The sequence below is a fragment of the Myodes glareolus genome, chromosome 6, assembly GCF_982192425.1.
Source record: "Myodes glareolus chromosome 6, mMyoGla1.1, whole genome shotgun sequence".
NCBI lineage: Eukaryota > Metazoa > Chordata > Mammalia > Rodentia > Cricetidae > Myodes > Myodes glareolus.
In genome coordinates this window covers 42,794,423-42,821,015 of record NC_142031.1, presented here as the reverse complement: position 1 = coordinate 42,821,015, position 26,593 = coordinate 42,794,423, and the positions used below count along the sequence as shown (strand labels likewise).

The window sequence follows — 26,593 nt, the reverse complement described above, 5'->3', positions numbered from 1 at the left end:
CAAAATCAGTCTATAGTTTCAATATGATTCCCATCAAAATCCCAACTCAATTTTTCACAGACCTTGAAAGAACAATAATCAATTTCACATGGAAAAACAAAAAACCTGGAATACTCAAAACAATCATGTACAACAAAGAAAGTTCCAGAGATAACACAATCCCCAACATCACACCTCAGAAAATTTAGAGGATAAAGATTCAATAGAATAGGCTTTATGGCTCCTTTAAAACACACATGCCATGCTCTAGTAAATTTTCTGTGGACACCAACTTCCAGTGGGTGAAACAGGAGCAGGTGTCCCTTTAAGCACCAGCACACTCTTCTGGGCTGATTTACATATTGAGTCATTATAAAACAGCCCATGTTCCTTTAAGGATAGCTGCCAGGAGCCTCAGAAGCAGTCTCTTTTCAAGTATTCAGAGATGGAGTCAAAGACACTCCTGCTATGGATGCTGCTGCTTGGGGTTCCAGGTGAGAGAGAGATGAAGGCTTGCGAGCACCCTCTGTGGTCATTATGGTTTTCTCTGCCTCTGGAATCTTGATCATTATATTGAAGGCATTTGAAATTAGATTTAAGTTCGCCCATATCCTTTGACTTTCTATTTTCTTGAAATGATGCCCACAAGTATTGTTAATGTTTCTAAATAAAAAATTTCTCTGCTGGGAAGATTTCAAAACATGTATAATCATGGCCTGTATGTTTATGATTCCAGGTTCCTCTGGGGAGATTGTACTGACCCAGTCTCCATCTTTGCTGTCTGTGTCTCTGGGACAAAAGATCACCATCTCTTGCAAGTCCAGTGAGAGTGTCAATTACTATGGTGAAAATCTTATGAACTGGTATCAACAGAAACCAGGACAGTCTCCCAAAAGCCTGATCTATGTTGCATCCAACCTAGAATCTGGGGTCCCAGCCAGGTTCAGTGGCAGTGGGTCTGAGACAGACTTCACCCTCACCATCAATCCTGTGGAGGCTGATGATGCTGCAATCTATTTCTGTCAGCAGAGTAAGGAGGATCCTCCCACAGTGCTCCATGGTTGAACAAAAACCTCTTGGGGTTGCTGCTCATTGAGGCTCAGTCTCTCAGCTGTCTCGTACTCTCTGACATCTCAATAAACAGCTCAAGACTTGTTTGGGGAAAGATCTTAAATAATAAAACAAACTTTTATAAAAGTATTTGCTTGTCAAAGTGCCTTACTCTCTCTTAGTATTAGAGAGGTGTGGGGTGGGAGGGTGTCTGGAGGGAATGGGAGGAGGGAAGGGAATGGGAATTTGTATTTTTTTACATTTAATAAATTAAAAAGTAAATACTAGACAATAATAGAAAAGAGAAAAAAATGATTTGCTTGCTTATCCCATCCAATATACCTTACAATTCAATTATTTCTCAACAAAATATAGACCTTTATAATTATTTCTTAATTAATAATTATTCACTTAAATTTTTATATCACATATTTGTCTTTGGATGATTTTCCCCTTTTCTTCCATATCTCCCTGATATCATATTTCCCTATTCCATCCCACCCTCAGTATTCCTTTTTAGACTTTCCTATCACTTAAGATTTACTTTTTCTTAATGTGCTTTTAAGAGGTAATAAATACAAATTGTTTAGGCTTGAAAAAATGTTAACCAAAGTCATTTGATGTGTGTCTGTGTGTGTGTATGTCTCTGTGTGTGTCTGTGTGTGTATGTGTTTGTGTGTGTGTGAGGGGGGGAGGGAATGGAAGGGAAGGGAGGGGACGATGGACAGGGAGAGAGAGAGAAGGCCAGAAGATAATGTATAGGAGTTAGTTCTTTGTTTCCACCATGTAGGATCTGGGAACCAAACCCAGACTTATCTGTCTTTGCTATAATCAACTTTGCTGTTACCAGTTTAGCAATCTTGCCAGTATGACCTACTATTTATTGTTTTCAATAATTTATTTCATTTAAATTTGGGGAGAGAGTATATGTGTGAGTAAGTGTCCATAGCAGTCAAGTGAGGGCATCATAATCCAGTGAGCTGGAGTTTCAGGAGTTTTTGTGCTAGTTGATGTGTGTGTTGGAAACCAAACTGCAAAAGAAGGAAGTGCTTTTAACTGCTAGTCATTTATCCACGTTTATTCTACCATTTAATAAGGAACTTTTTCAGAATTAGCAACTCTTGGAAACACAGCTTGCTCTAGTGCGGAGGGGACCAGAGAGGTGAGTCAGCAGTGCCAGAAGCTCTACTCTGCCCCTAAGCCCACCCTTTCACCTGCAAGGTCCTTGAAACCCTGCAACACAGCCTGTTCCATTGCTGAGGGTAACAGAGAGCCAGCAGGGAGCATTCCTGGGGCTGTACTTTCTTTGCCACAATGTACCCTGCCCCCAAGTTCTCCCTTTGGAGAACACAGCTTGCTCTAGTGCTGAGGGGACAAGCAAGGTAAGTCCCTGGCACCAGAAGTGCCACTCTCTGGGATCTTTCCAGTGGGACAGAATCCAGGGTCACCTCCCAAACTCCCTAAGCTTTTCGAGTTAGCCAGTGTTGACTATTCCTGGTTCAGGATTTCTTTCCCACAGCCCATCCTGCCCCCAAGCCCGACCTTTTGCCTTAGAGGTCTTTGGAACTCTGCCACACAGCTTAATGGACCAGAGAAAGCCCTGAAACAGAGCTTACTCAAATACTTAGGCTACCTAAGAGAGGGCAGACTTAGAAAAACTCCCAAGTACTCAGACAGCCAGAGCAAAAGATTGAACCAAGAAACCAAGACTCTGATGGACTCATTTGAAGGAACACATGGATAGGTGCCAATGTAAGATATCCTCCAACATCCTGAAAAGCAACATGGTAACACCAGAATCCAGCAAACACACAAAAGGAAGACTTGATCATCGTAAACTTGAAGAAGCAGAAGAAAACGACTTTTAAACATAATTTTATGAAAATGATTGAGACCTTAAAAGAGGAAGTGAAAAGCTCCCTTAAAGAAATGGAAGAGAATACAAACAAAAAGTTAGAAGAAATTAATAAACAAAGATACCCCACAAAGATACCCAAGGAAACCAAGATAAAGCAATCAAACAGGTGAAGGAAACAGTTTAAGACTTGAAGACTGAAATGGAGGTAATAAAGAAAACACAAACTTAGGGAAAGCTGGATATGGAAAATCTGGGTAAATGAAGAGGAACAGCAGAGATAAGAATAACCAACAGAAAATAAGAGATAGAAGATAGATTCTCAGGTGCAGAAGATACTATAGAGGAAATAGACACACTAGTCAAAGAAAATATTAAATCCAATAAATTCTTAACACAAATATCCAGAAAATCTGGGACACCATAAAAGACCAAGCCTAAGAATAATAGGGCTATAAAAAGGAGAAAAATTCCAGCTCAATGCACAGAAATATGTACAACAAAATTATAGAAGAAAACTTTGCCAACCTAAAAAAGAAAATCCCAATGAAGGTACAAGAAGCTTACAGAACACTAAATAGGGTGGATCAAAAAAGACATCCCCTCACCATATAATAAGCAAAACACAAAACATACAGAATAAAGAATGAATATTAAGAGCTGCAAAGGAAAATGTCAAGAAATATATAAAAATAAATCTATCAGAATTACACCTCACTTCTCAGTGGAAAACATGAAAGCCAGAAGGTCTTGGATAGATGTGTTGCAGACACTAAGAAACCATGGATGAAAGTCAAAACTACTATACATAGCAAAAATTTCTTTCACCATCATTAGAGATAGCAAGATATTCCGTGACAAAAACAGATTTAAACAATACATAGCCATAAAGCCTGTCTTAAAGAAAGTAGTAGAAGGAAAACCACAACCCAAGGAAGATAACAACACAAATAATAACATAGACATCCACCACCAAATCAAGCAAAAGAAAGGAAACACACACACACACACTACCACCAAAAAAATGAGCAGAGTTAACAACCAGTGGTCATTAATATGGCTTAATATTAATGAACTAAATTCACCTATAAAAGGAGGCAGGTTAAGAGAATGGATATGAAAACAGGATCCAGCCTTCTGTTGTTTGCAAGAAACACACCTCAAACTCGAAGACAGGCACTACCTCAAAGTAAAGTGTTGGAAAAAGATTTTCCGATCAAATGGAGCTAAGAAGCAAGCGGGTGTGGATATCCTAACAGTTAAAAAAATAGATTTCAAACTAAAATCAATCAGAACAGATGGAGAAGGACACTTTACACTCAGGAACAATTCATCAAGATGAAGTCTCAATCCTGAATACCTATGCCCCTAATATAAGAACATTCACATATGTAAAAGAAGCATTACTAAATCTTAAATCATACATTAAAGCTCACACACTAATAATAGGAGACTTCAACACTCCTCTCTCACCATTAGACAGATCTTCCAGACAGAATCTTAGCAGAGATATAAGAGAATTAACAGACATAATGAATCAACTGGTCTTAACAGATATCTGTTTAATATTCAACCCAAACAGGAGAGAATATACCTTCTTCTCAGCACCTCATGGAACCTTCTATGAAATTGACAACTTACTCAATAACAAAGCAACATCCTCAAATACAAAAAAACAATGGAGTAACCACCTGTGTCTTATCAGATCACCATGGATTAAAGCTAGAATTTAACAACAATACTGCCCTCATAAAACTCACAACAAATTCCTGGAATCTGAAAAGTCAACTATTGAACCACCCCTAGGTCAAGGAAGAAATAGAAAGAAATCAAATTCTTCCTTGAAATGAAGGCACAACATATTCAAACCTATGGGACACTGTGATGCAGTGCTAAGAGGAAACATTTTAAGTGTTCACATAAATAAAATGGAGAAAGCTCATATTAGAGACTTAACAGCATACATAAAAGCTCTAGAAAAAAGAGAAGCAGACTCACCCTGGAGTAGTAGAAGATTGTAAATAATAAAATTGAGAGCTGAAATCAACAAAATAGAAACAAGGAAAATAATACAGAGAATCAATGAAACAAAAAGCTGATTCCTGGAGAAAATCAACAAGATGGACAAACCCCTAGCCAAACTAATCAAACAGTAGAGAGAGAACACTCAAATTAACAAGATCAGAAATGATAAGGGGGCATAACAACAGATACTGTGGAAATTCAGAGAATCAATATGTCTTATTACAGAAGACCGTACCCCACAAAATTGGAAAATGTAAAAGAAATAGAAAATTTTTTAGACTAATACCACATACCAAAATTAAATTAATACCAGGTGAGCAATCTAAATATACCAACAAGCTGCAAGGAAATAGAAGCTGTTGTCAAAAACATTTAAATCAGATCTTCTGCGGCAGGGTCTTTGGTGTCCCACGGGACCCCTCCCTGCCGCCACCGCTGCCGCCCCTTTGTCTCCTGGGTCCTGAAAACACCAGCTAGCCCTGCTGCAGTGCTGAGAAGTTCTATCCAGAGAGGTGAGTGGGTGCTTGCCTGGGCTCTCTGTCCCAGAAGAGAGCACAACCCCTCCCTCCTCAGAATCTGCAGCAAAGTCTTCGGTGTCCCACGGGACCCCTCCTTGCCCCCACTGCTGCCACCCTTTTGTCTCCTGGGTCCAGGAAACACCAGCTAGTCCTGCTGCAGTGCTGAGAAGTTCTATCCAGAGAGGTGAGTGGGTGCTCGCCTGGGCTCTCTGTCCCAGAAGAAAGCAGAGGCCCTCCCTCCTCAGCTTCTGTGGCAGGGTCTTCGGTGTTTCATGGGACCCCACCCTGCTCCCACTGTTACTGTCCTTTTGTCTTCTGGGTCCTGGAAATACCAGCTATCCCTGCTGCAGTGCTGAGGAGTTCTATCCAGAGAGTGCTGAGTTCTATCCAGAGAGTGCAGAGGAGTTTCATCCAGAGAGGAGGAGATGGGCAGGCGCCAATGCAAGAATTCCTCCAACAACCTGAAAGGCAACATGACATCTCCAGAATCCAGGGATCATGAAACTAGAAGAATTGAACATCCTACTCCAGAAGAAATAGAAGAAATCGACTCTAAGTGGATCTTTATGAAAATAATAAAGGAACTTAAACAGGAGGTGAAAATCAGCCTTAAAGAAATGGAAGATAAGTATAACAAAAAGACTGAGGAAATGAGTAAAGAAATGGAAGAGAAATATACCAAAAGGTTTGAAGAAATGAGTAAATCCGTAAATGAAATTCTGGGAAACCAAGAAAGAACAATCAAACAGGTAATGGAAACAGTTCAAGATTTGAAAACTGAAATGGAGTCAATGAAGAAATCACAAGCCGAGGGCCAGCTGGCTATGGAAAATCTAGGTAAATGAACAGAGACTTCAGAATCAAGCATAACCAACAGAATATAAGAGATAGAAGAAAGAATCTCAGATACACAAAGGATAAAGAAGCAGAGAGAGAAATCAGAGAAACATCACCTTTCACGCTAGCCACAAATAGCATAAAATATCTTGGGGTTACTCTAACCACGGAAGTGAAAGACCTATTTGACAAGAACTTTAAGTCTTTGAAGAAAGAAATTGAGGAGGATACCAGAAAATGGAAAGACCTCCCCTGCTCTTGGATTGGGAGACTCAACATAGTAAAAATGGCAATTCTACCAAAAGCAATCTATAGATTCAATGCAATCCCCATCAAAATCCCATCAAACTTCTTCACAGACCTTGAGAGAACAATAATCAAGTTTATATGGCAAAACAAAAAACCCAGGATAGCCAAAACAATCTTATACAATAAAAGAACTTCTGGAGGCATTACCATCCCTGACTTCAAACTCTATTACAGAGCCACAGTATTGAAAACAGCTTTGTATTGGCATAAGAACAGAGAAGTCGACCTATGGAATCGAATAGAAGACCCGGATATTAACCCACAAACCTATGAACACCAAATTTTCGACAAGGGAGCTAAAGGTATACAATGGAAGAAGGAAAGCATCTTCAACAAATGGTGCTGGCATAACTGGATGTCAACCTGTAGAAGAGTGAAAGTAGATCCATATCTATCACCATGCACAAAACTCAAGTCCAAATGGATTAAAGACCTCAACATTAATCTGTCCACTTTGAACCTGATAGAAGAGAAAGTGGGAAGTAGTCTACAAGATATAGGCACAGGAGGGCACTTCCTAAGTAGGACCCCAGTAGTACAGACAATAAGAGAAACAATGAATTAATGGAACCTACTGAAACTGAGAAGCTTCTGTAAAGCAAAGGACATTGTCAGTAATACAAAAAGGCTGTCTTCTGACTGGCAAAGATCTTCACCAACCCCTCAACAGACAAACTTCTGATCTCCAAAATATACAAAGAACTCAAAAAACTAGACACTAAAACTCTAATTAACACAATTAAAAAATGGGGTGCTGATCTCAACAGAGAATTCTCAACAGAAGAACTTTGAATGGCCAAAAGACACTTGAGGTCATAATCAACATCCTTTGCGATCAGGGAAATGCAAATGAAAACAACTATGAGATACCATTTTACACCGGTCAGATTAGCTAAAGTTAAAAACACCAATGATAGCCTTTGCTGGAGAGAATGTGGAGTGAGGGGAACACTCATCCATTGTTGGTGGGAATGCAAGCTTGTGCAACCACTGTGGAAATCAGTGTGGCGGTTTTTCAGGAAACTGGGAGTCAGCCTCCCTCAGGACCCAGCAATTCCACTCTTGGGAATATACCCAGGAGATGCCCTACCATACTACAAAAGCATTTGTTCAACTATGTTCATAGCAGCACTATTTGTAATAGCCAGAACCTGGAAACAACCTAGGTGCCCCTCAATAGAAGAATGGTTAAAGAAAGTGTGGAACATATACACATTAGAGTTTTACTCAGCTGTAAAAAACAATGACATCTTGAATTTTTCATGCAAATAGATGGAAATAGAAAACACTTTACTGAGTGAGGTAACCCAAACACAAAAAGAGGAATATGGTATGTACTCACTCATAAGTGGATTCTAGCCATAACTAAAGAGCTTTAAGACTATAATTAATGATCCTAGAGAAGCTAAATAAGAAGGTGGACCTGAAGAAAATCATATAGTTATCCTCCTGGATATGGGTAGTAGACAAGATTGCCAGCAAACCTGAGTGCATGGGGGGCGGAGGCTTTGAAGTCAGGGGAGATCATTAGAGAGAGGGGAAAAGGGGAGGATTGGGGATAGCTTTGGGGAATGGGATGAGTGGAAGGAGAAAGGATGGATATGGAAGCAGGGAAGCAAATATCTCAACTAAGGGAGCCATTTTAGGGTTTGCAAGCATCTAGATTCTAGAGGGGTTCCCAGGTCCAAGGAGAGGTCCCCAAATTGTTCCCTGGGCAGCAGAGGAATGGGTGCCTGAACTGGGCTTGGCCCAAAACCATACTGATGAATATTTTGTATATCACCATAGAACCTTCATCTGGTGATAGATGGAGATAGAGACAGAGATCCACATTGGAATACTGGACTTAACTTCCTAGGTAAAAATGAGAAGCAGAAGGTGGGAGAGCGTGAGGAAGGAAGGCAGGATCAGAGGGAACCTTCATCTGACGATGGATGGAGATAGAGACAGAGACCCACACTGGAGCACTGGACTGAGCCCCCATGATCCAAATGAGGAACAGAAGGAGAGAGAACATGAACAAGGAAGTCAGGACCGTGAGGGGTGCATTCACCCACTGATACAAGGGGACTGACTTAATGAGAACTCACCAAGGCCAGCTGGACTGGGACTGAACGAGCATGTGATCAAACCTGATTCTCTGAATGTGCCTGACCTGGGGACTGACTGAGAAGCCATTGATAATGTCACTGGGACCTGTTTCATCTGCATGTACTGGCTTTTTGTCATCCTAGTCTCTTTGGATGCTCACCTTCCTAATGTTATTCCTTTGGGACACTTTAAAAACTAACCATGCCCACCCCAGCCACTTCTGACCTTCCCCGGCCGCCATCTTTTCTCTTGTGTGTGTGTGTGTGTTTGCTTCGTGTCATGTGTACATGTGTCTTTGTTCTCTCTATGTTTGTCTATGTCTCCCTATCTTTAAGTAATAAATGTCTAGCTTTATGTATAGCCTTATGTCCATTTACTCTGCCGTCCACTGCATCGAGCCGCCTGACTCTGCTGCTCGCCCGGGCATCCTGTACTGCTCTTCAGCAGCTTCTGCCTGGCTTGCAGGCCACCCGGACCATCCCAACATCATATTATTTTTAAAAAGAACACTATTTGGTGCCTCAGACTCGAGACATTCGCCTGCCAAGGGCCGGTCCCGTCTTCACATATCGTCTGGGACTCTGAGCTCCAACTTCCGGGACTGAATCGGAACCGAGGATTTCTCAACACCGACCCACGTGTTCCAACTGCCTGTACTCATTCCTACAAACAGCACCTGCTTCTAATTGTAAGTTTCCTACTCCAGCCAGTTTATCTGAGCCTTTTTAACCTGGTATTGACCGGTCCTCCCAGTGTTTATGTGCTCAGGGGGTACTTCTCCGCCCTGTCGCTGGCATCCATTACGGCTTGTGTCCTCTGTTAAGCCTGTGACTGGGACAGCTGGCCAGCCCACCATTTCTGCACTAGGAACCCAGAGTTCCTAGCCTTCTTCCTCTTTATTTCAGTCTTTTCTTCCTTCCTACCTTTCTCGTGGACAAAAGGCTGATCCGGTTCAGCTTATTAACACCCCACACGTGGATTGAGGATTCTCACCCACGTGTCCTGGGTGGTCGATTCATTTGCATCTCACCTAAATGGGGAGCCGTTCCCCATAGACTCAAGATGCCATGGTTTTTGCGGGATTTTCACGGTCTTGACCTGGAAAAGCAAGTCGTACCAGCCTAAATATGCCTTAAATTGTCTGTTTATGTGGGTTTTTCACGATTCAACAACCAGGCAGCCCCCGGCTTTTAAAATTCCCGTGGCTTTCCATTCAAGCCACAACACGTGGCCACCACCATGTTCATTGGGGTCAGGTGACCTTATCACTAGATTCACTGAGAGCCAGATCACTCAACCAAGCTTTCTCATTCTTATGTATGTCCTGCCTTTCCTCTCCCCCTCTTCGGTGTTCTCGTTAACTCTGATTACAGGTGTTTTGCATAGTGATGTGCTTTCTGATAGGGCCTATCAAAAACATATACTTTGCCTAATTCCTGTTCAATCTTTCTATGTAAAATAATTGTTCATTTCATCTTGTCTCAGACTACAAAATCATAATTCTCATATTTTAAACTGGTATGTACTTTTAAGCTGTTTTCTACCATTGTCAGTTCTGCCACTAATCTTTATGTTACAAACAGTTTTTTTTCTTTCTGTCTGTCTTTTTACAAATATGGATCTTACCTGTTAAGAGTCAATACAGTCAAACTCAAACCCAATCTTCCAGACAGATTTTATACTGCAGCTATACCTAATAATCAGCCCTCAACTGCTCAGAGATCTGGGGAATGCAATATTTAAATGTTTAATCATTTAAAAAAAACTTTTCATAACAAAAAGAGACAGGTTGGCTCCTAGCAAGCACTCTGTTTCCTCAAAGAAGACAGAAGACAGACGGTCACATCACTGACCACCATCCATCTGCAGTTTGCTTCGACTGCCAAGCGCTGACCATTGGGCAAAAAACCACCTTTCACCTGAAGTGGAGACCTCCAAACATGGACAAAATCACTGGAATCGACAGTCTAGCTGCCCAGGGTCAAGGTAGTCTGTCTTGCTAAAGATTTCTTAGTCCACAGGGTCTTCAAAAGCCTGGCAGGCTCTTCATTAAACAACAAAGATCAAATGCAACCTTCAGTGACCAGGGAGGACCAAAGAGTAGCTCTGGGTGCCAAACAAATAAGTTCTCTGTCATTTTTTAATCAGTAACTCAAGTAAAATCTTATCCTTCTCAAAGATCTCTAACAGTCTGATAGCTGAGAGGTTTTGCCAGGTTGTCTAACCAAATATAAAAACTTTTCCTTATAATTTCTGTTTTTACAAACCCAAGGAGTTCTTAATACAATATATATGTCTAAAACTTCTATTTTTCTTATAAGTTCCAGGGAGCCAAATTAAAGAACCCATCATAAACAGGTCAGATACAAACCCCTCAATTCCCTGATCCTAAATATATTTTTTCTCAATTTAACTTTGTCCTCTGTTCTGCCAATACCCTAACTAGGTACAAGGGACACCAGACATTTCCATGCCACAGACACCTGTCCTGTCGGGAACAGAGACCAACTATACCAAGATGTGACCAACACCCAGCCTTCTCTCGGATCCCCCACACCCACCCCTCCAAAGACGACACCCACAAATCAGCCGAAAGCAGCCTTGAGAATTCACCACCCCAATTCCTTCAACCTGTAATGTCTAACCTTCTACTTTTTATTATAAAAAGGATCCGGGAATGTTATTCCTTTGGGACACAATAAGAACTAACCACGCCCACTCCAGCCACTTCTGACCTCCCCTTGCCGCCATCTTTTCTCTTGTGTGTGTGTGTGTGTGTGTGTTTGCTTCGTATCATGTGTACGTGTGTCTTTGTTCTCTGTATGTTTGTCTATGTCTCCTTTTCTTTAAGTAATAAATATCTAGCTTCATGTATAGCCTTATGTCCATTTACTCTGCCGTCCACCTCATCTAGCCGCCTGACTCTGCTGCTTGCCCAGGGACCCTGTACTGCTCTGGTGGCAGCTTCTGCCTGGCTTGCAGGCTGCCCGGGCCATCCTAACATCATATTATTTTTAAAAGGAACGATACCAAGACCTGGAGGGACAGGGGAGGAACTTGAACTTCCCATAGGGCAGAAAACCTTGACTGATCTTAGGACTGGAGAGGGAGGAGGAGAGGGAGTGGGGGGAGTGGGAGGATATTAGGAGGAGGGGAGGAAGTGGAAATTTTTATAAATAAATATATATATATAAAGACAGACTAAAAGAACAATGGCTAAGTGTGGAATTGTAGCTAAGGAGTTACATGTCATCCTCTGCCATGGGATTCTTAGTTGTGACAGACTGGAAAAAAAAGAAGGAAATTGATGTGTTCATTATAAGATCAAGACTTTAATTATTAAATGAAGTTTTCAAAGACCGATAGAGAAGGTATCTCTTCCTGCCAGTGTATAAGAACGTAAATCTCAGCTACTTTTCCAGCTCCTGAGTTCTGCCAAGCTCCTGTCATGATGATAATTGACTAAGATAGATTCCAAAACTGTAAATAATCCCCCGATTAAATGCTATCTCTTTAAGAGTTGCCTTGGCCATAGTGTCTCTTCACTGCAGTAGAACAGTGACTAACACAACTATGGTTCAGAATTGAACTACTTTAGTTTAAGGAAAGTTTACTGCAGCTCTCTTCCTTGATGCCTGTTTCCATTGTCTCATTACTTGAATTTTGAGTCTACAAAAGTCTATTTTTTTGTAGAAAGCATCACATTTCAGTGCTTAAAAAAACTGTATAATGCTTTCTGAAATATTCCATCTTTGTCATTTGTCTCAACAACAGTGACTCTATTGGGCTGTAATTGTAATAAAGCTGGCTGCTATCTCCTTGCAAAAAAAAAAGATAGAGTAGATATAAATTTTGTAACTGTAATTCGTCCTTAATACCAGTTTTGTTATATGTAATTTTACTATGTTAAAATTAAAACCTTCCAGTAAGTGAACAGTCATGTTGCAGGACACCACACTCTCTAGGACCTCCATAGTAGGACAAAACCCCAGGCCTCTCCCCCAACTCCCATGGCTTTTCTAGCCAGCCAGTAGGGAGTTTCCTGTGTGAAGGGTCATCAAAACCCAAACCCATCCAGTGGCCACTACTAAATATTACCCCATTTGTAGGCCCATATTTCATACAAAATATTTAAGTTCTCCAGCCATGTTTAGTTTCCAAGGCAGCTGCTCTCCAGCCAGAACACCTGTAGCTACCTAACAAAAGGCTCAGGATGGACTGCTCCTCCTCTTTGTTATTATGTAGATTGCCTGGGAAGAGACGTGGATTCCTAGCTGGTGACTGAGTTGCAGGTGTGATGCTACTCCTGCATCCTGGAAAGAGAATATTAATCATAGAAGAAAACTTTCCCAACCAAAATAAGGATATCCCTATGAAAGTATAAGAAGCTTACAAAACACCAAAGAGACTGGAACAAAAAAAAGTCCCCTCATCATGCAATAATCAAAGCATAAATCATACAGAATAAAGAATGCATATTAAAATCTGCAAAGGAAAAAAGTCAAGGTAAATGGTGTGCGATATCCTTCTGTCTATGTGTTGCTTTTATTCGTTAATGAATAAAGAAACTGACTTGGTCACTTGATAGATCAGAACATAGGTAGGTGGGGAAAACTGGACTGAATTCTGGAAGGAGGAAGGCAGAGAGTGAGACACTGTGGATCTGGCCTGGGAGATAGACATGCTAAAACTTTCTTCATCTAAGCTAGCTAGGTGGTGAAGATGAACAAATAGGCCCTCCTCCTACATATTGGTACCCATGTAGCCTACTTAATCCATGTAAACCTGAGAGGGCTTGGAAAGGAATTCTAGACAAAAAAATACAAAATTTAACAGAGTTTCTTGCTGTTTGCTGGCAGTGTGCTGCAGTTCCTTTAAGAGAGGTTTTCCTGACTTAGCAGCAGAAAAAAAGCAGAGCTGTTTTGAAGCACAGGCTTTCTGGGCTGTGCTGCCAGTGTAGCAGACTGCTACAGATTGCTTGATCGAAACTTGCACTGACTCTGTGTCTGGAAGTGGGGCAGTGTGCTTAGCTCAGAGATGCAAGCAACTCCGCCATGCTGAACTGTGCTGAAAAAGCAGGTAGTAACGTATATACCCTACTAATGGTACAACTTAAGTTATTAAGAAGCACTTAAGCATTTTTAAGAAGTCTTCCTGAGCAGCAAAGAATTGCATATTCACAATAGATAGATTCAGACATAAAAGACCTCTAAATGGGGCACAGTATTGGATAAATGTATGTAAGCTTAAGCGAGAGAAGTAAAAGGATAGAGAGTTGGAAAAGAAGTAAATCATTTAAAAAAAGTCTTTAAAGACACAGAGTACAGACAGTCATAGATTAAAGGGAATAAAGTAAAATAAGACAAGTAAAGATGGACTATACACAGAGTCTGGATTCAGTATATTATTGTGTTTTCTTTGAATTTTTTTGACTGTGAAGGAGCTAAGTACAGAGAGACATTTCATTGTATGGGATACTAAGCTAAACCAGAATGTATATTATAAAGATATCATGACTTCCAAGTTTGGGTCTAAGGATATGTTAGTTTGGAAAAGAGGTTTTTATATCTCTTCAGTGGATGAGAACCTGTGGATTTATTCCAGCCCAATCTGATTTGATAGAGCACAATCCCCTGAAAAGTCGCTGTGACAAGGCATTATGTAATCTACTTCTAGGGGCATATTCAACCCCCCTCTGTTTGTTTAACATGTCCTTTATAGTACAATTTGATCATTCTATAACTGCTTGACCTGTAGGATTGTGTGGTATACCTGTAATGTTTAATATTATAATAAGTAAAAAAAACCATTTCATTCTCCTATAGAAATAAGCTGGACTATTATCTGTTCTTATTTGTGCAGGTAGACCCATGATGGCCATAACTTCTAATGAATGTGTGAATATTGAATCAGCTTTTTCTGATCTTGAAGAAGTTTTTCATTTAAAGCCTGAATAAGTATCAATGGTGTGCTGTACATATTTTAATTTTCCAAAATCTGCCACATTTCATTCATTTGAGTACCTTTCGGGTTAGTCCCTGCAGGTAGCAGTGTTTGGTTATATAAAGAGCAAGTAGGGCATTTCTTTATAATCTCCTTAGCTTGTTGCCATATAATAGAAAAATTTTCTTTAAACCTTTGCTATTAATGTGATCTTTTTTATGAAATTCTGAGGCCTGCAGCACGCTTCCAATCAATAATTGATCAATTTCTGCATTACCTTGTGCTAGAGGACATGACAGAATTGTATGAGATCTAATGAGTGTTATGTACATAGGATAAAGCCTATTCCTGATTATGTCTTGTACCTGGATTAACAATGAAGTCAATTCTGTATCACCTGGTATAAATTCAGTGGTTTCAATATGCAAGATAACTCTTTCTGAATGTTGTGAATCAGTAACTATATTAAAAGGTTCATTAAAATCCCTTAGCACCATAAGAATGGCATATAATTCTGACTTCTGGACAGAATTACAAGGGCTGTTTTTCTACCTTACTCAACTTTTCTGATTTGTAACCTGTCTTCTCTGATTTATTAGCATCAGTGTAAAATGTACGGGCTCCAGTTATTGGAGCATCAAGTACAGTTTGAGGAAGAATCCAAGAAGTTCTTGGTTAAATCTACAGCTTTTGGGATAGTTACTATTAATCCCCCCCCCAAATTAGCACAAGTCCTATGCCATAGTTTATTGCCTTCCCATAACTTTTTTATTTCATCAGTAGTAAAAGGCACTAAAATTTCTGCTGGGTCTATACCTGCCAGTTGACAAAGTCTCAGTTTACATTTTATAATTAATTCAGAGACTTTTTCCCACATAAGTTTTTAATCTTTTACTTGATTTGTGTGGTATAAAGATACATTATAAAATAACATGTTTCCTCTGCATTAAAATTCCCATAGGAGAAATTCTAGAGAGTAATATGACTAGGATTTGGATTCACCCTACCCAAATGTGCCTCCTGTAATTTTTCCTCAACCATTGTCAGTTCTTTTTCTGCTTCAGTTCTCTGGGAATATTAAAACTTTATTACCATCTAAGGTCTTGTTTAAATGAATTATTAGATCAGGTGTTATTCCAACAGCCAGTCATAGACTGGAAATATCTTCTAACAATCTTTGAATGTCATTAAGAGTCAGTAACTGGTCTCTCCTAGTTTGTGCCCTTTGTGTTCTAATTTTCTCTAAACCTATTCTGTAATCTAGGAAATTAACAGAATCTCCTCTTTGAATCTTTTTAGGAGCAATTTATAAACCCCATTCAGGAAAAACTCTCTTTACTTCCTCAAACATTCCTTTTAAAGTATCTATCTTAGAATCAGATAGCAAAATGTCATCCGTGTAATGGTAAATTATAGTCTTAGGGAATTGTTTACATATTACTTTCAATGGCTGACTCACAAAGTATTGACACAGTATTGGGCTGTTGAACAGCCCCTGTACAGTCCACTGGTATCTCCTAGGAGACTTAAAATTATTAAAAGTCGGCACTGTGAAGGCAAACTTTTCTCTATCTTTTTCTTGTTAATGGTATAGTGAAGAAGCATTCCTTCAAATCAGTAATTATAAGAGGCCATACTTTTGGTAACAGAGAAGGCAGAGGAATTCCAAACTGTAGAGGGCCCATAGGTTGAATCACCTTCTTGACAGACCTTAGATCTGTCACCATTCTCCATTTACCAGGCTTCTTTTTTACAACATACAGAGGAAAATTCTAAGGGCCAGTTGACTCCTCAATATGTTGAGCATCTAATTGCTCCTGTACCAGTCATTCTGAAGCCTGCAATTTATCTTCAGCTAGAGGCCATTGCTTAACCCATATTGGCTTCTCAGTTAGCCATTTTAAAGGTAGGGCTGTTGGTATGCCTAAAGGTTTGATAGTTCCTTTATGTTCTTGGACAACTGGAATGGCTGGTGACCTTTGTGCATAGTACCCTATTACATCCTTCCCAGAATTATGAGTTCCTGGGACTGCAGGAATGTTAATCTGGGTTTCCCATTGATGCATCATGTCACAGTCCCATAAATTTACTGCAATATCAGCTAAATATGGCCTTAAATTTAGTCTTTGACTTTCTGGCCCAACACAGTTAACCCACCGTGTGCTTTGTTTAACTTAAGATATGGTTCCAATTATTAGTAATTGAACATCTGCCTCTTGAAGAGGCCAATTTGGAAGCCAAGATTCTGGATGGATGATACAACTGTTTCTGTGTCTATCAAGCCAACAATCACAATTCCATTTATACATTCTCTCAGCCTTGGTCTCTGAACATTTCTAGAAGTTTGCCAAAATATACGCTTCTTATTTCCTATTTGAATTTCTGACTTATCCTCTAAATTTGAGCCATCATTTAGATCCTTATGGTCTTGCACAGAAGGTTCTAGAGTTTTTAAATGTTTTTGGTGTGATATGTCCTTCAGGGTTACTGGGAATGTCTGGGCCACTTTCAGCCCAATTATCTTTTTGCATTCTAAGTCTGCATTTTCAAAAGCCAGCAATTCAAGAATTATTCATCTAGCTTCTGGGTATGTTACTCCTATGTTAAGAGCCTTAATCAGTCTTTGCAAAAAGAAGTTTAGGATTCTCCCTGTCCCTGCCTAAACCTGGTATATAACTCGATCCTTCTCCATAGTTCTGGCATTCTACCCCAGGCATTCAAGGTTGCTTTATAGCATAGGGACAATACTTCTTTATTGTAAAGAGCTTGTACCTGTGGATTAGCATAAGCTCCTATGCCAAGAATTTGGTCCTGCTAAATCTCCCCACCTTTAGCTCTTCCTTGCTGTTCCATATATTTGGATTCTTCTCTGAAATAAATTCCAAACATCAAGGAAGGTTCATTCTCTAACACCACAGATGCTAACTGGGAAAAATCATGTGGAATAGCCCAGACATTAGAATCCCAAGTTCTTATGATTTCCTTAACAAATGTAGAGTGAAAGCCATAAATAACGATGGCATGTTTAATTTCCTTTAGATAATTCTTTCCTACCGGTGTCCATCTACCTTCTTTGGCTCCCTTTGAGCTTTTAGAAGTTGACACTTTGTCTGAGTAAATTACAGGGTATGTACTGAGTAAACCTGTCTGGCAGCCGGTGGTGACAGCGTATCCTGCCCTTCAGTCTTTCCACCCTGTTCATCAGTTCCAATGATTTCTTCAATAAATTCAAAGCTCTTAATACTAATCTCTTGTAAAGTCTGAATCCCCTGACCTGCAAATGTTTCTAGTCATTTCCCTATGGTTTCAATTTTCTGGTTCCCATTCTGCATCTGTAATTCAAAGGTATTAATGTTTCCTATCAAAGATAACATCTCCTCCTTGAAATGCTTCTGGATATCATGTAAATTGCCATCTTGGAGGTATATTCTGTCTGTTACCTTATCAAAACTCTGTGATAACTTCTGAATGTCCAATTCAGCAACCTGGACCCATTCAGGTAAGTTCCAAGTACCCTTAGATATGGAGTCAATTTTGCCTATCATGGTAATAATCCTATCAATTAATGCCATATATTTCCATAATGATATGATATGGAGAAGAAAACTGAAACCTAATAACCAGTAAATTGAGGTACTTCCATAGGCATATAGGCTTCTTGTGATTTCTTCCACCATGGCAGCAAAAACCACTGCAAAAGTCCCATTTAAAACAAAACCTGCCATTTTACCTGTTAACCAGCAGATGGCCCTGTTTCTGAGTCATGATCAGAAACAATGCAAAGGTGACAGAAATGGTCATGTTTCGGTGTCCACCTTGGTATTTGTTAAAGACTGGGAAATATGAGTTGCTCAACAAAGTAAATGAAATTAAATTAATTCTATACACAGAACCAGAAACCAAGAATCCAGGGGTAGAGAATAGCAACTTAGAAGCTGCATAAGCCTCCATTCCCTGAGGGGTTGCAGGGTTTGGCAATCGTTTGTGCTCTGACTTGCACTGCTTAAGCACTATGCTGCAAGGGGGATTTAAAAACCACTCAGAAAAGATCAAACCAGGTGGGTAGAGATTGTCAGGGCCCGTGGATCCTGAAAGGCATGGAGTTTAAATTCACATCAGATGGCAAATAATAGGATGCATGGGGACTTGAAGCCAATCTGAGGTGAGTAAAGAATTGTGGCAAGAAAAGCCACTGCATGAGATTCTATATTGAACTGCTGGCCCCAAGCACAGGCTGTATTGAGGGAGGGATTGTGCCAAGCTGAGTGGGTGGCAGACAGCTGAGCCAGGAGTGGGGTGTTCTTAAACCAAATGTTGGGTGCCAGATGAAGGCGGCAACAAAACAATCCCACACCAGTTTGGAATTATGATTAATAAAAGGGTTATTTATTTAAAGAAAAAACTTACAGATCACCATCCTAGACAAAAACCCTTTTCATGACCAGGAAAAGGGTCTAGTAGACAGAAGCTGAATTTGAAGCAAGAAAGAGAGCTCACAGCTACCTCTGCTTTAAAAAACAGCAGCAACCACACCCAAGTGGGCTGGTATCTTAAAGGCTATTGGCTGAAGGAGCAGAAGGACCTCCCCCAGCAAAGATGGAGAGGGAGATGCCATGGATACAGGCCCAGAGATAGAGATGTTAAAACTTTGCTGGCCTAAGCTAGCCAGTGGACCAGGGCAAAAAAGCAGGTCCACCTCCTACAGGAAAACCTATTAGAATTATATCTAACTTATCAATGGAAACCAAGAAATCCAGGACAGATGTGTTTCAGACATTAAGAGACCATGGATGCAAGACTAGACTACTTTCAATCACCATCACTGGAGAAAAAAAGATAGGATTTGACAAAACCACATATTATAATAAGTATCCACAAGCCCAGCCCTAAAGAAACTACAGGAAGGAAAGCCTCAACCTAAGGAAGTTAATTACACCCACAAAGACATAGGTAACTTATAATCCCCAAAGCATAACATAAAGAAAGAAAACACACAAACACTACTACTGAAAAATACCTGAAATTAACAACCACTGGTCATTAATATCACATAATATCAATGGAATAAATTCACCTATAAAAAGACACAGGCTAAGAGAATGGAGAGTAAGACAGGATCCAACATTCTGCTGTTTACAAGAAACACACCTCAACCTGAAAGACAATCACTACCTCAGAGTAAAGGGTTGGGAAAAGGTTTTCCAATCAAATGGACCTAAGAAACAAGAGGGTAGAGCTCACATTAGTGACTTAGCAGCACACCTGAAAGCTCTTGAACAAAAAGATGCAGAGTCACCCAGGAGAAGTAGAAGAAAGGAAAAAATGAAGATGAGGTTTCAAATCGACAAAATAGAAACAAATAAAGCAATACAAAGAATCAATAAAGCAAAGAAATGGTTCTAAGAGAAAATCAAAGAAATAGACAAAGCCTTATCCCCAAACTAACAAAAATCCAGAGAAAGAATATCCAGTGGGAGGAGGTAAATTTTTAATAAATAAATAAAAGACATCTAAATTAACAAAGTCAAAAATGAAAAAGAGCCCACAACTGTAGCTACCAAGGTCTTTTTCCTTCTCCTGGCGATTCGCAGGACCGTGTGACCTCCGGCTCCCTGGAGATTCTGCACTAGTGCTGGCTTGAGGGGATAGCTTAGCAAGAACCTGGCTCTCTTTGTTATGGTGATTCCACCTGTATTCAAGGTTTTAGCAGTAGGCCCATAGCCTGCCTCCCCCAGCTGATCCTGCCTGAGGTGCCGGGAGCCTTTAATCTTCTCCCCCTGCTCCTGGATGGGAGGAGGCCTTGCCCTTTTGATCTCTCTAGCCCACTGGTATATATACCCGACTTGAGTTTAATAAAGTTACCATTTACTCTGGCAAATGAGCAAAGGTCTCTTTTTGTGTGTGTCTCCTTTAACCCTCAGGACAATCGTCCATTCTCGTGGGCCCGAGTGCGGGAAAGCACGAGCCTGGATTTGGTGTGGATATCCACAGAAAAGTGCGGGGTCTTACAGATGGTGTCCCTCGGGTCGGCTTTGAAGAAAAATTGAAGAATCGCGTCCTGCCGTCAGTGGATCTACCACGAGAACCCCAATAGAGGTGAGGGTCCCCCCCCACGATCCAGAATCTGGCTAGTTTTGTAATGTGCAATTGTGCACGTGTGATAAGGGGGTGAATAGTTTGAATAGTTTGATTTTTAGGAAAATGGGTGCTGAAATGTCCACTCCGGAGTTAGAAGGGCAGTTAGCAGATCAGCTACTGCAGCTTGTGGAAAAGCTAGGCACCAGGATCAAAGGTGACACAGCACAAGGGACCATCAAGGTAATTTCAGAGCTCAGTCCTTGGTTCTCTCTGACTGGGAACCTTAATATCGAGGACTGGGAACAAGTTAGGGCTGATCTACTTGTTGCACAGAGAGAACGGGGAACTAAAGCTGTCCCCCTAGCGATCTATTCGCTATGGCATCTTATCAGAGATGCCTTCCTTAGTGAAGATGTTTTAGTGAAGGAACAGTTAGAGGTTTTGAACAAAACCCTTGAGGAAATACAGAAAGTAGAATCTGTGAGCTCTATCAGGAGTTTTGAGGATCAAAAAGTCAAAAGCATTGATAATTTAGATGAGGACGAAGAAATATTAGAAGGCGAAATCGCACTTCTAACCAAACAGCTAGAGAAGGAGGAAGGTGGGGCCACTAGCAGAGATGCCCCCATTAGGCCTCCTCTGCAAAGAGCATTTTCTGCTACCCCAAACCATTGTGCTACAGCTTTCGCCCCTGTTAATCTGGAGGCGGGAGCTCAAGAGTTTTCAAACAGGCCTGATAATCTCGGTAGAGATTGGTCGGTCTATCCTACTGAAGGAACTCTTGGCCAGTAAGTATTTAGTATCAGACAGCCTGACTCTCTGACCTTTAAGATGGTCAAGCAATTAAAGGAGGCGGTCGTTGCTTATGGTGCTTGCGCTTCCTTCACTGTGACATTGCTGGAGTCCTTCGTTAAGCTCAATCTTACGCCCAACGATGGGATACAACTTTGCAAGACCTGTCTCTCTGGGGGGGTGAATTTTTACTGTGGAGAGGTGATTTGCGAAGGATTTGCAAGGAATCCGCAGGGCTTAATGCCGCTGCCAGTTTCTCCCAGCATGACCTTGATGTGTTACTTGGAGGGGGTCAATATTCTGATCTCACAGTGCAAACCACTTACGATCCCGCAGTTTGTGCTCTAGTGGCTGCCGTGGCGATAAAGGCCTGGAAATCTCTACCAGTTGAAAGAACAGGAGAACTACTCTCAAAAATTGTACAGGGACCTATAGAGTCTTATTCTGCATTTATAAACCGCCTCTTAGAGGTGGGCAGCCATACTCTTGGGGATATTAATTCTTACTTGCCAGCAGTAAAGCTATTAGCCTATGAAAATGCTAACAGGTCTTGCCAGGAAGTTTTGCGCCTGCATAGAAACAAGGACCTGGATGATTTTATTCATCTGTGCAGAGGCGTAGTTCCTTATACTGTGGTGGGACAGGTGGTCACTTCTGCCCCTAGGGAGGTTGCAGCCAAAACTGGTTCAAAAAATTGCTTTTAGTGTGGGAAGCCCGGGCATATTAGAAAAGACTGCCCAGCTATTAAAGGAGTGGTTGGTCCTTCCAGGAGTAGCCCTGGTGTCTGCCCCAGATGCCAGAAAGGAATGCACTGGGCAAGCAACTGCTGGTCTAAAATCGACAGTCAGGGCATTCCCCTACCTGTGTCAAAAAACGGGAGAAGGGGCTGGCCTCGGGCCCCGAAAATGCAAGCGTACGGGGCTATGAGCAAGCCAAATGCTCAGATCAGATTCGTCCCTCAAAGAAGTGCCTCACTGTCTGCGAACTTGCCCGAAGCACCCCAGGAGGTGCAGGATTAGCTCTCTGCGCCTCTGCCCGGGCAGTGTTAACACCGCAGATGGGGGCACAAGCATTAGGGACTGAGGTGTTTGGACCCATTCCGGAGAACTCTGTAGGGTTAGTGCTGGGCCGAAGCAGTTCTGTGCTTAAAGGAATTAAAGTTTTGCCAGGTATTATAGACAGCAATCATTCGGGAGAGATTAAAGTTATGGTGGAAGCCACCGTGGGGGTCCTTGTCATTCCCCGTGGGGAGAGGATAGCCCAACTGGTTCTCCTGCGCAGTTTTCACTCTGCTAATCCTTTAAATAAACAAGTACGAGGAGGAGGCGAAAGGCTTGACTCCGGTAAATCCCCTGGGACGTTTTGGGTTGCTAGCCTAAAGGACCGCCCTGCTCTCACTTTAACCATCCGTGGGAAGAAATTCACGGGTCTCCCTGACACTGGGGCTGACTCGTCCATGGTTGCTAAGAAACATTGGCCCGCTTCTTGGCCCCTTCAGCTGGCCTGCACTGCGTTACAGGGGGTAGATGTAGCCAGCTCCCCGGAGCGCAGCACGCAATACCTTGATTGGGAGGACGAAGAGGGCCATGCTGGCGTTTTTAAACCTTATGTTCTAGAACAGCTTCCTCTTAACCTGTGGGGAAGAGATGTGTTGCAGGCCATGGGAGCGGTGCTGACCACGGAACCCATGCAACGCATGCTAGCTAATCAGGGCTTTGTCCCCGGCTGAGGTCTGGGAAAAAATCTCCAGGGAGACGTTCAGACCTTAGGTCGACAAGAACTTGATCCAGCAATTGCCTGGACAGTGTGCAGGGCTAGGAAATTTTTCTTAGGGGCCATTGCAGAGCAGCCAGATTATATACCTATTAAATGAAAAACTGAAAAACCTGTGTGGATTGAGCAATGGCCCCTTAGTAAGGAGAAACTACTGGCTTCTCAGACCTTGGTCCAGGAACAGCTGGAGGCGGGGCATATAGTGCCCTCCACCTTCCCCTGGAATACACCTATTTTTGTGGTTAAAAAGAAATCAGGTAAATGGAGATTGTTGCAGGATCTCAGAGCTGTAAATGATTGCATGGAAATAATGGGTAGCACCCAACCAGGTGTGCCACAGCCGGTGGGTATCCCTGCAGGATACCATCTGTTAGTTATTGACCTGAAGGATTGTTTTTTCACCATTCCCCTGCATCCTAAAGACTCTGATAAATTTGCTTTCAGTGTGCCTTCCACAAATCTCGTAGAGCCTTTCAAACGCTTCCAGTGGAAAACCTTGCCACAGGGAATGTCATGCAGTTCAGTCATTTGTCAGGTGTTTGTGGCAAAGGTTATTGCCCCAATCAGACAGAAATATCTTCAATTGTACATGATCCACTACATTGATGACATACTTCTCGCTGGACAGGAACCAAAAGTAGTTCTTGAGGCCTTTGCTGACCTGCAGGAGTGTCTAGCACATGCTGGGTTGGTGATTGCTGCTGATAAGGTACAACAGCAGTTCCCATATCAATATTTGGGGCATCAGTTGTTGCAAACAGGAGTAAAACCTCAAAAGGTCACTCTCCACCTGGACAAGTTACAAACTTTAAATGATTTTCAAAAGCTACTTGGGGACCTCAATTGGATCCGGCCTTGTTTGGGTATTCCTACTGGAACCCTAAAGCCGCTTTTCGACATCCTGCAGGGAAACTCTGACCCAACTTCCCCTCGAGAGTTAACTCCCCAGGCAAGACAGTGTATCTCACTGATTGAAGAAAGGCTTGCCTCTGCTCATGTCCAGTATATAGACTATAATCAACCTCTGTTCTTAATAATTTTTCCTTCCCAGCATAGTCCTACTGGAGTTTTTTGGCAAACAGGGCCAATCCTATGGGTGCATGAACACGTGTCACCTGCAAAAATTGTTATATCTTATCCATCAGCTGTGCTGCGCGTTATTCAGAAAGGATATAAACTGTGTCTGCAAACCTTTGGTATGTTACCTGATAAAGTTATTACACCGTATACCCAGTCAGAAATAACTTGGCTACAGAATTTTGCTGAGGATTGGACCTTATTTCTATGCACCAATCCCTGTAAGTTTGATAATCATTACCCTTCTAATAAGCTAGTCACCTTCTTCAAAAATCATCCGGTGTGTTTCCCTAAAGTTATTTCCTTAAAGCCTTTGGCTGGGGCTAGGAATGTATTTACTGACGGCTCCTCCACAGGAAGAGCTGTGGTGTTCTCCCCGCCTGATGTTTGCACCCGAGCCGTTGATACTAACTCTGCTCAGATAACTGAATTAATCGCAGTACAACTGGCCTTGGAAAAATATGCTGACATTTCATTTAACCTCTATACTGACAGTCAGTATATTAGCAAAATTCTTGCACCTTTAGAAACTGCAGCTTATATTGCTTCTGTGTCTCGAGTCCAGATTCAGCTTCTGGCTATTCAAGCATTGCTTTGGGCCAGGTCTGTTCCCATATACGTGGGACATTTGAGGGCACATAGCGATCTTCCTGGCCCCCGGAGTGAAGGCAATGCCTTGGCTGATGAACTCACTCGCCAGGTTTATACAGTTAGTCAAGAATCTTATGAAGCTGCTAAGAAAGCTCATAATCGCTTTCATCTCAAAGCTGGGTCTTTGAGATTTCATTATAAAATATCTCGGGAGCAAGCCACTGATATTGTTAAGAAGTGCCCTTTATGTGTAGAAATTTTAACTGCTCCCCATTTGGGAATTAACCCGCGTGGGCTGGCTCCCAACCATTTATGGCAGATGGATGTTACCCACATTTCTTCTTTTGGACGTTTGCAGTATGTTCACGTAACTGTGGACACATATTCACACCTTATCTTTGCCTCAGCTCATACAGGAGAAAAATTACAGGATGTTAAAAGCCACTGCCTGCAGGCTTTTGCCTACATGGGGGTCCCTAAATCTCTCAAAACGGACAACGGACCAGCCGATACCAGTGCTGGTTTTGCTAAGTTCTGCCAGGAGTTTCATATTTCTCACAAAACCGGTATACCCCATAACCCCCAGGGGCACGCAGTCGTAGAGAGGACCCACTGCACTCTTAAGGCTTATCTGCTCAAAACTAAAAGGGGGGATTACAGTTCTACCCCCAGAGAGCATCTATCGTTCATTTTATACATTTTAAACTTTCTGACTGTGGACGCTGGCTCCCGTACGGTGGCCGAGAATCATTGGCAGCCTAGCTCCCCCGGGAAGCCCTTAGTGAAGTGGAAAAATCTGGCAAACGGCACTTGGTGTGGTCCAGACTGCGTCTTAATTTGGGGCAGAGGAGCGGTTTGTATATTTCCACAGGATGCAGAGCTCCCGATCTGGGTCCCTGAACATCTGGTGTGGACCGTGGACTTCCTCTGTTCAAAAACCTGAGGACGAGGCGAGATCAAGAGATCCCACGGACACGGCGGCAGAGGCAGCGGCGGAGTTGGCAGATTCCTGAGAGATGATCCAGCGCCTGATTTTACCCCTTTCCCAGCTTTCTGTCGCTCTGCCTGATCTGTCCCTTTCAGCCAAGGCTGCTTGACCCCCTGAGGGGAAAACACCTACTTCCCCTGCCCTGATAGCAGCGTTGGGTACTCAAGGCTAAAACCTTGCCAGATATACAGAATTACCATACTATTCAAAGTATCTAAATTCACAATTGAACATTGTAGTCAATCTTTACAACTGGGTGTGGATTTTGACCTCTGCTGATCACAGGTTAAGATTTTGCTGCTTTTTCTCGGACTCCAGAATACAAAATTACTAATTGGCTCTAATTTAGTTTGACTAGTCATACCAGGGTTCCCATTTGCCAGTGCTGTAGCACTACTCAAGGGCTCTATTCTGAGCCAACGTTTCAGATATTGTGCAAGCACTGTCTCTTCCAGGAATGCTTATGTGTACGTACGCTGAAGTGTCTTCACCTGGCCAGTGGCTTCAGGTCCGCTATGGCCTGGCCCTAGTAGGCGTTCGCCTTGGAGTATCTTTCAGCATTAAACCAGCTGAACGTGTTGGAGGATGGCATTAACCAGAGACGGGTCTAGATCACTGGGCAGGCTTTTCCAATCTAAGACAGGGAGCGTCTGGACCTGAGGCGTCATCCTGAAGACGGATCCGGAT

At 41.9% G+C, this 26,593-nt stretch overlaps 1 gene segment (V, D, J or C); it reads left to right on the top strand.

Moving 5' to 3' along the window:
* Window positions 1–409: 409 nt before the first annotated feature.
* LOC125403929 (Ig kappa chain V-III region MOPC 321-like) overlaps window positions 410–26,593 on the top strand; it is a 456,525-nt gene continuing 430,341 nt past the window's right edge. Inside the window, 2 exon segments of the V gene segment in view lie at window positions 410–473; window positions 716–1,022. Of these exon segments, the coding sequence occupies window positions 425–473; window positions 716–1,022 (356 nt within the window).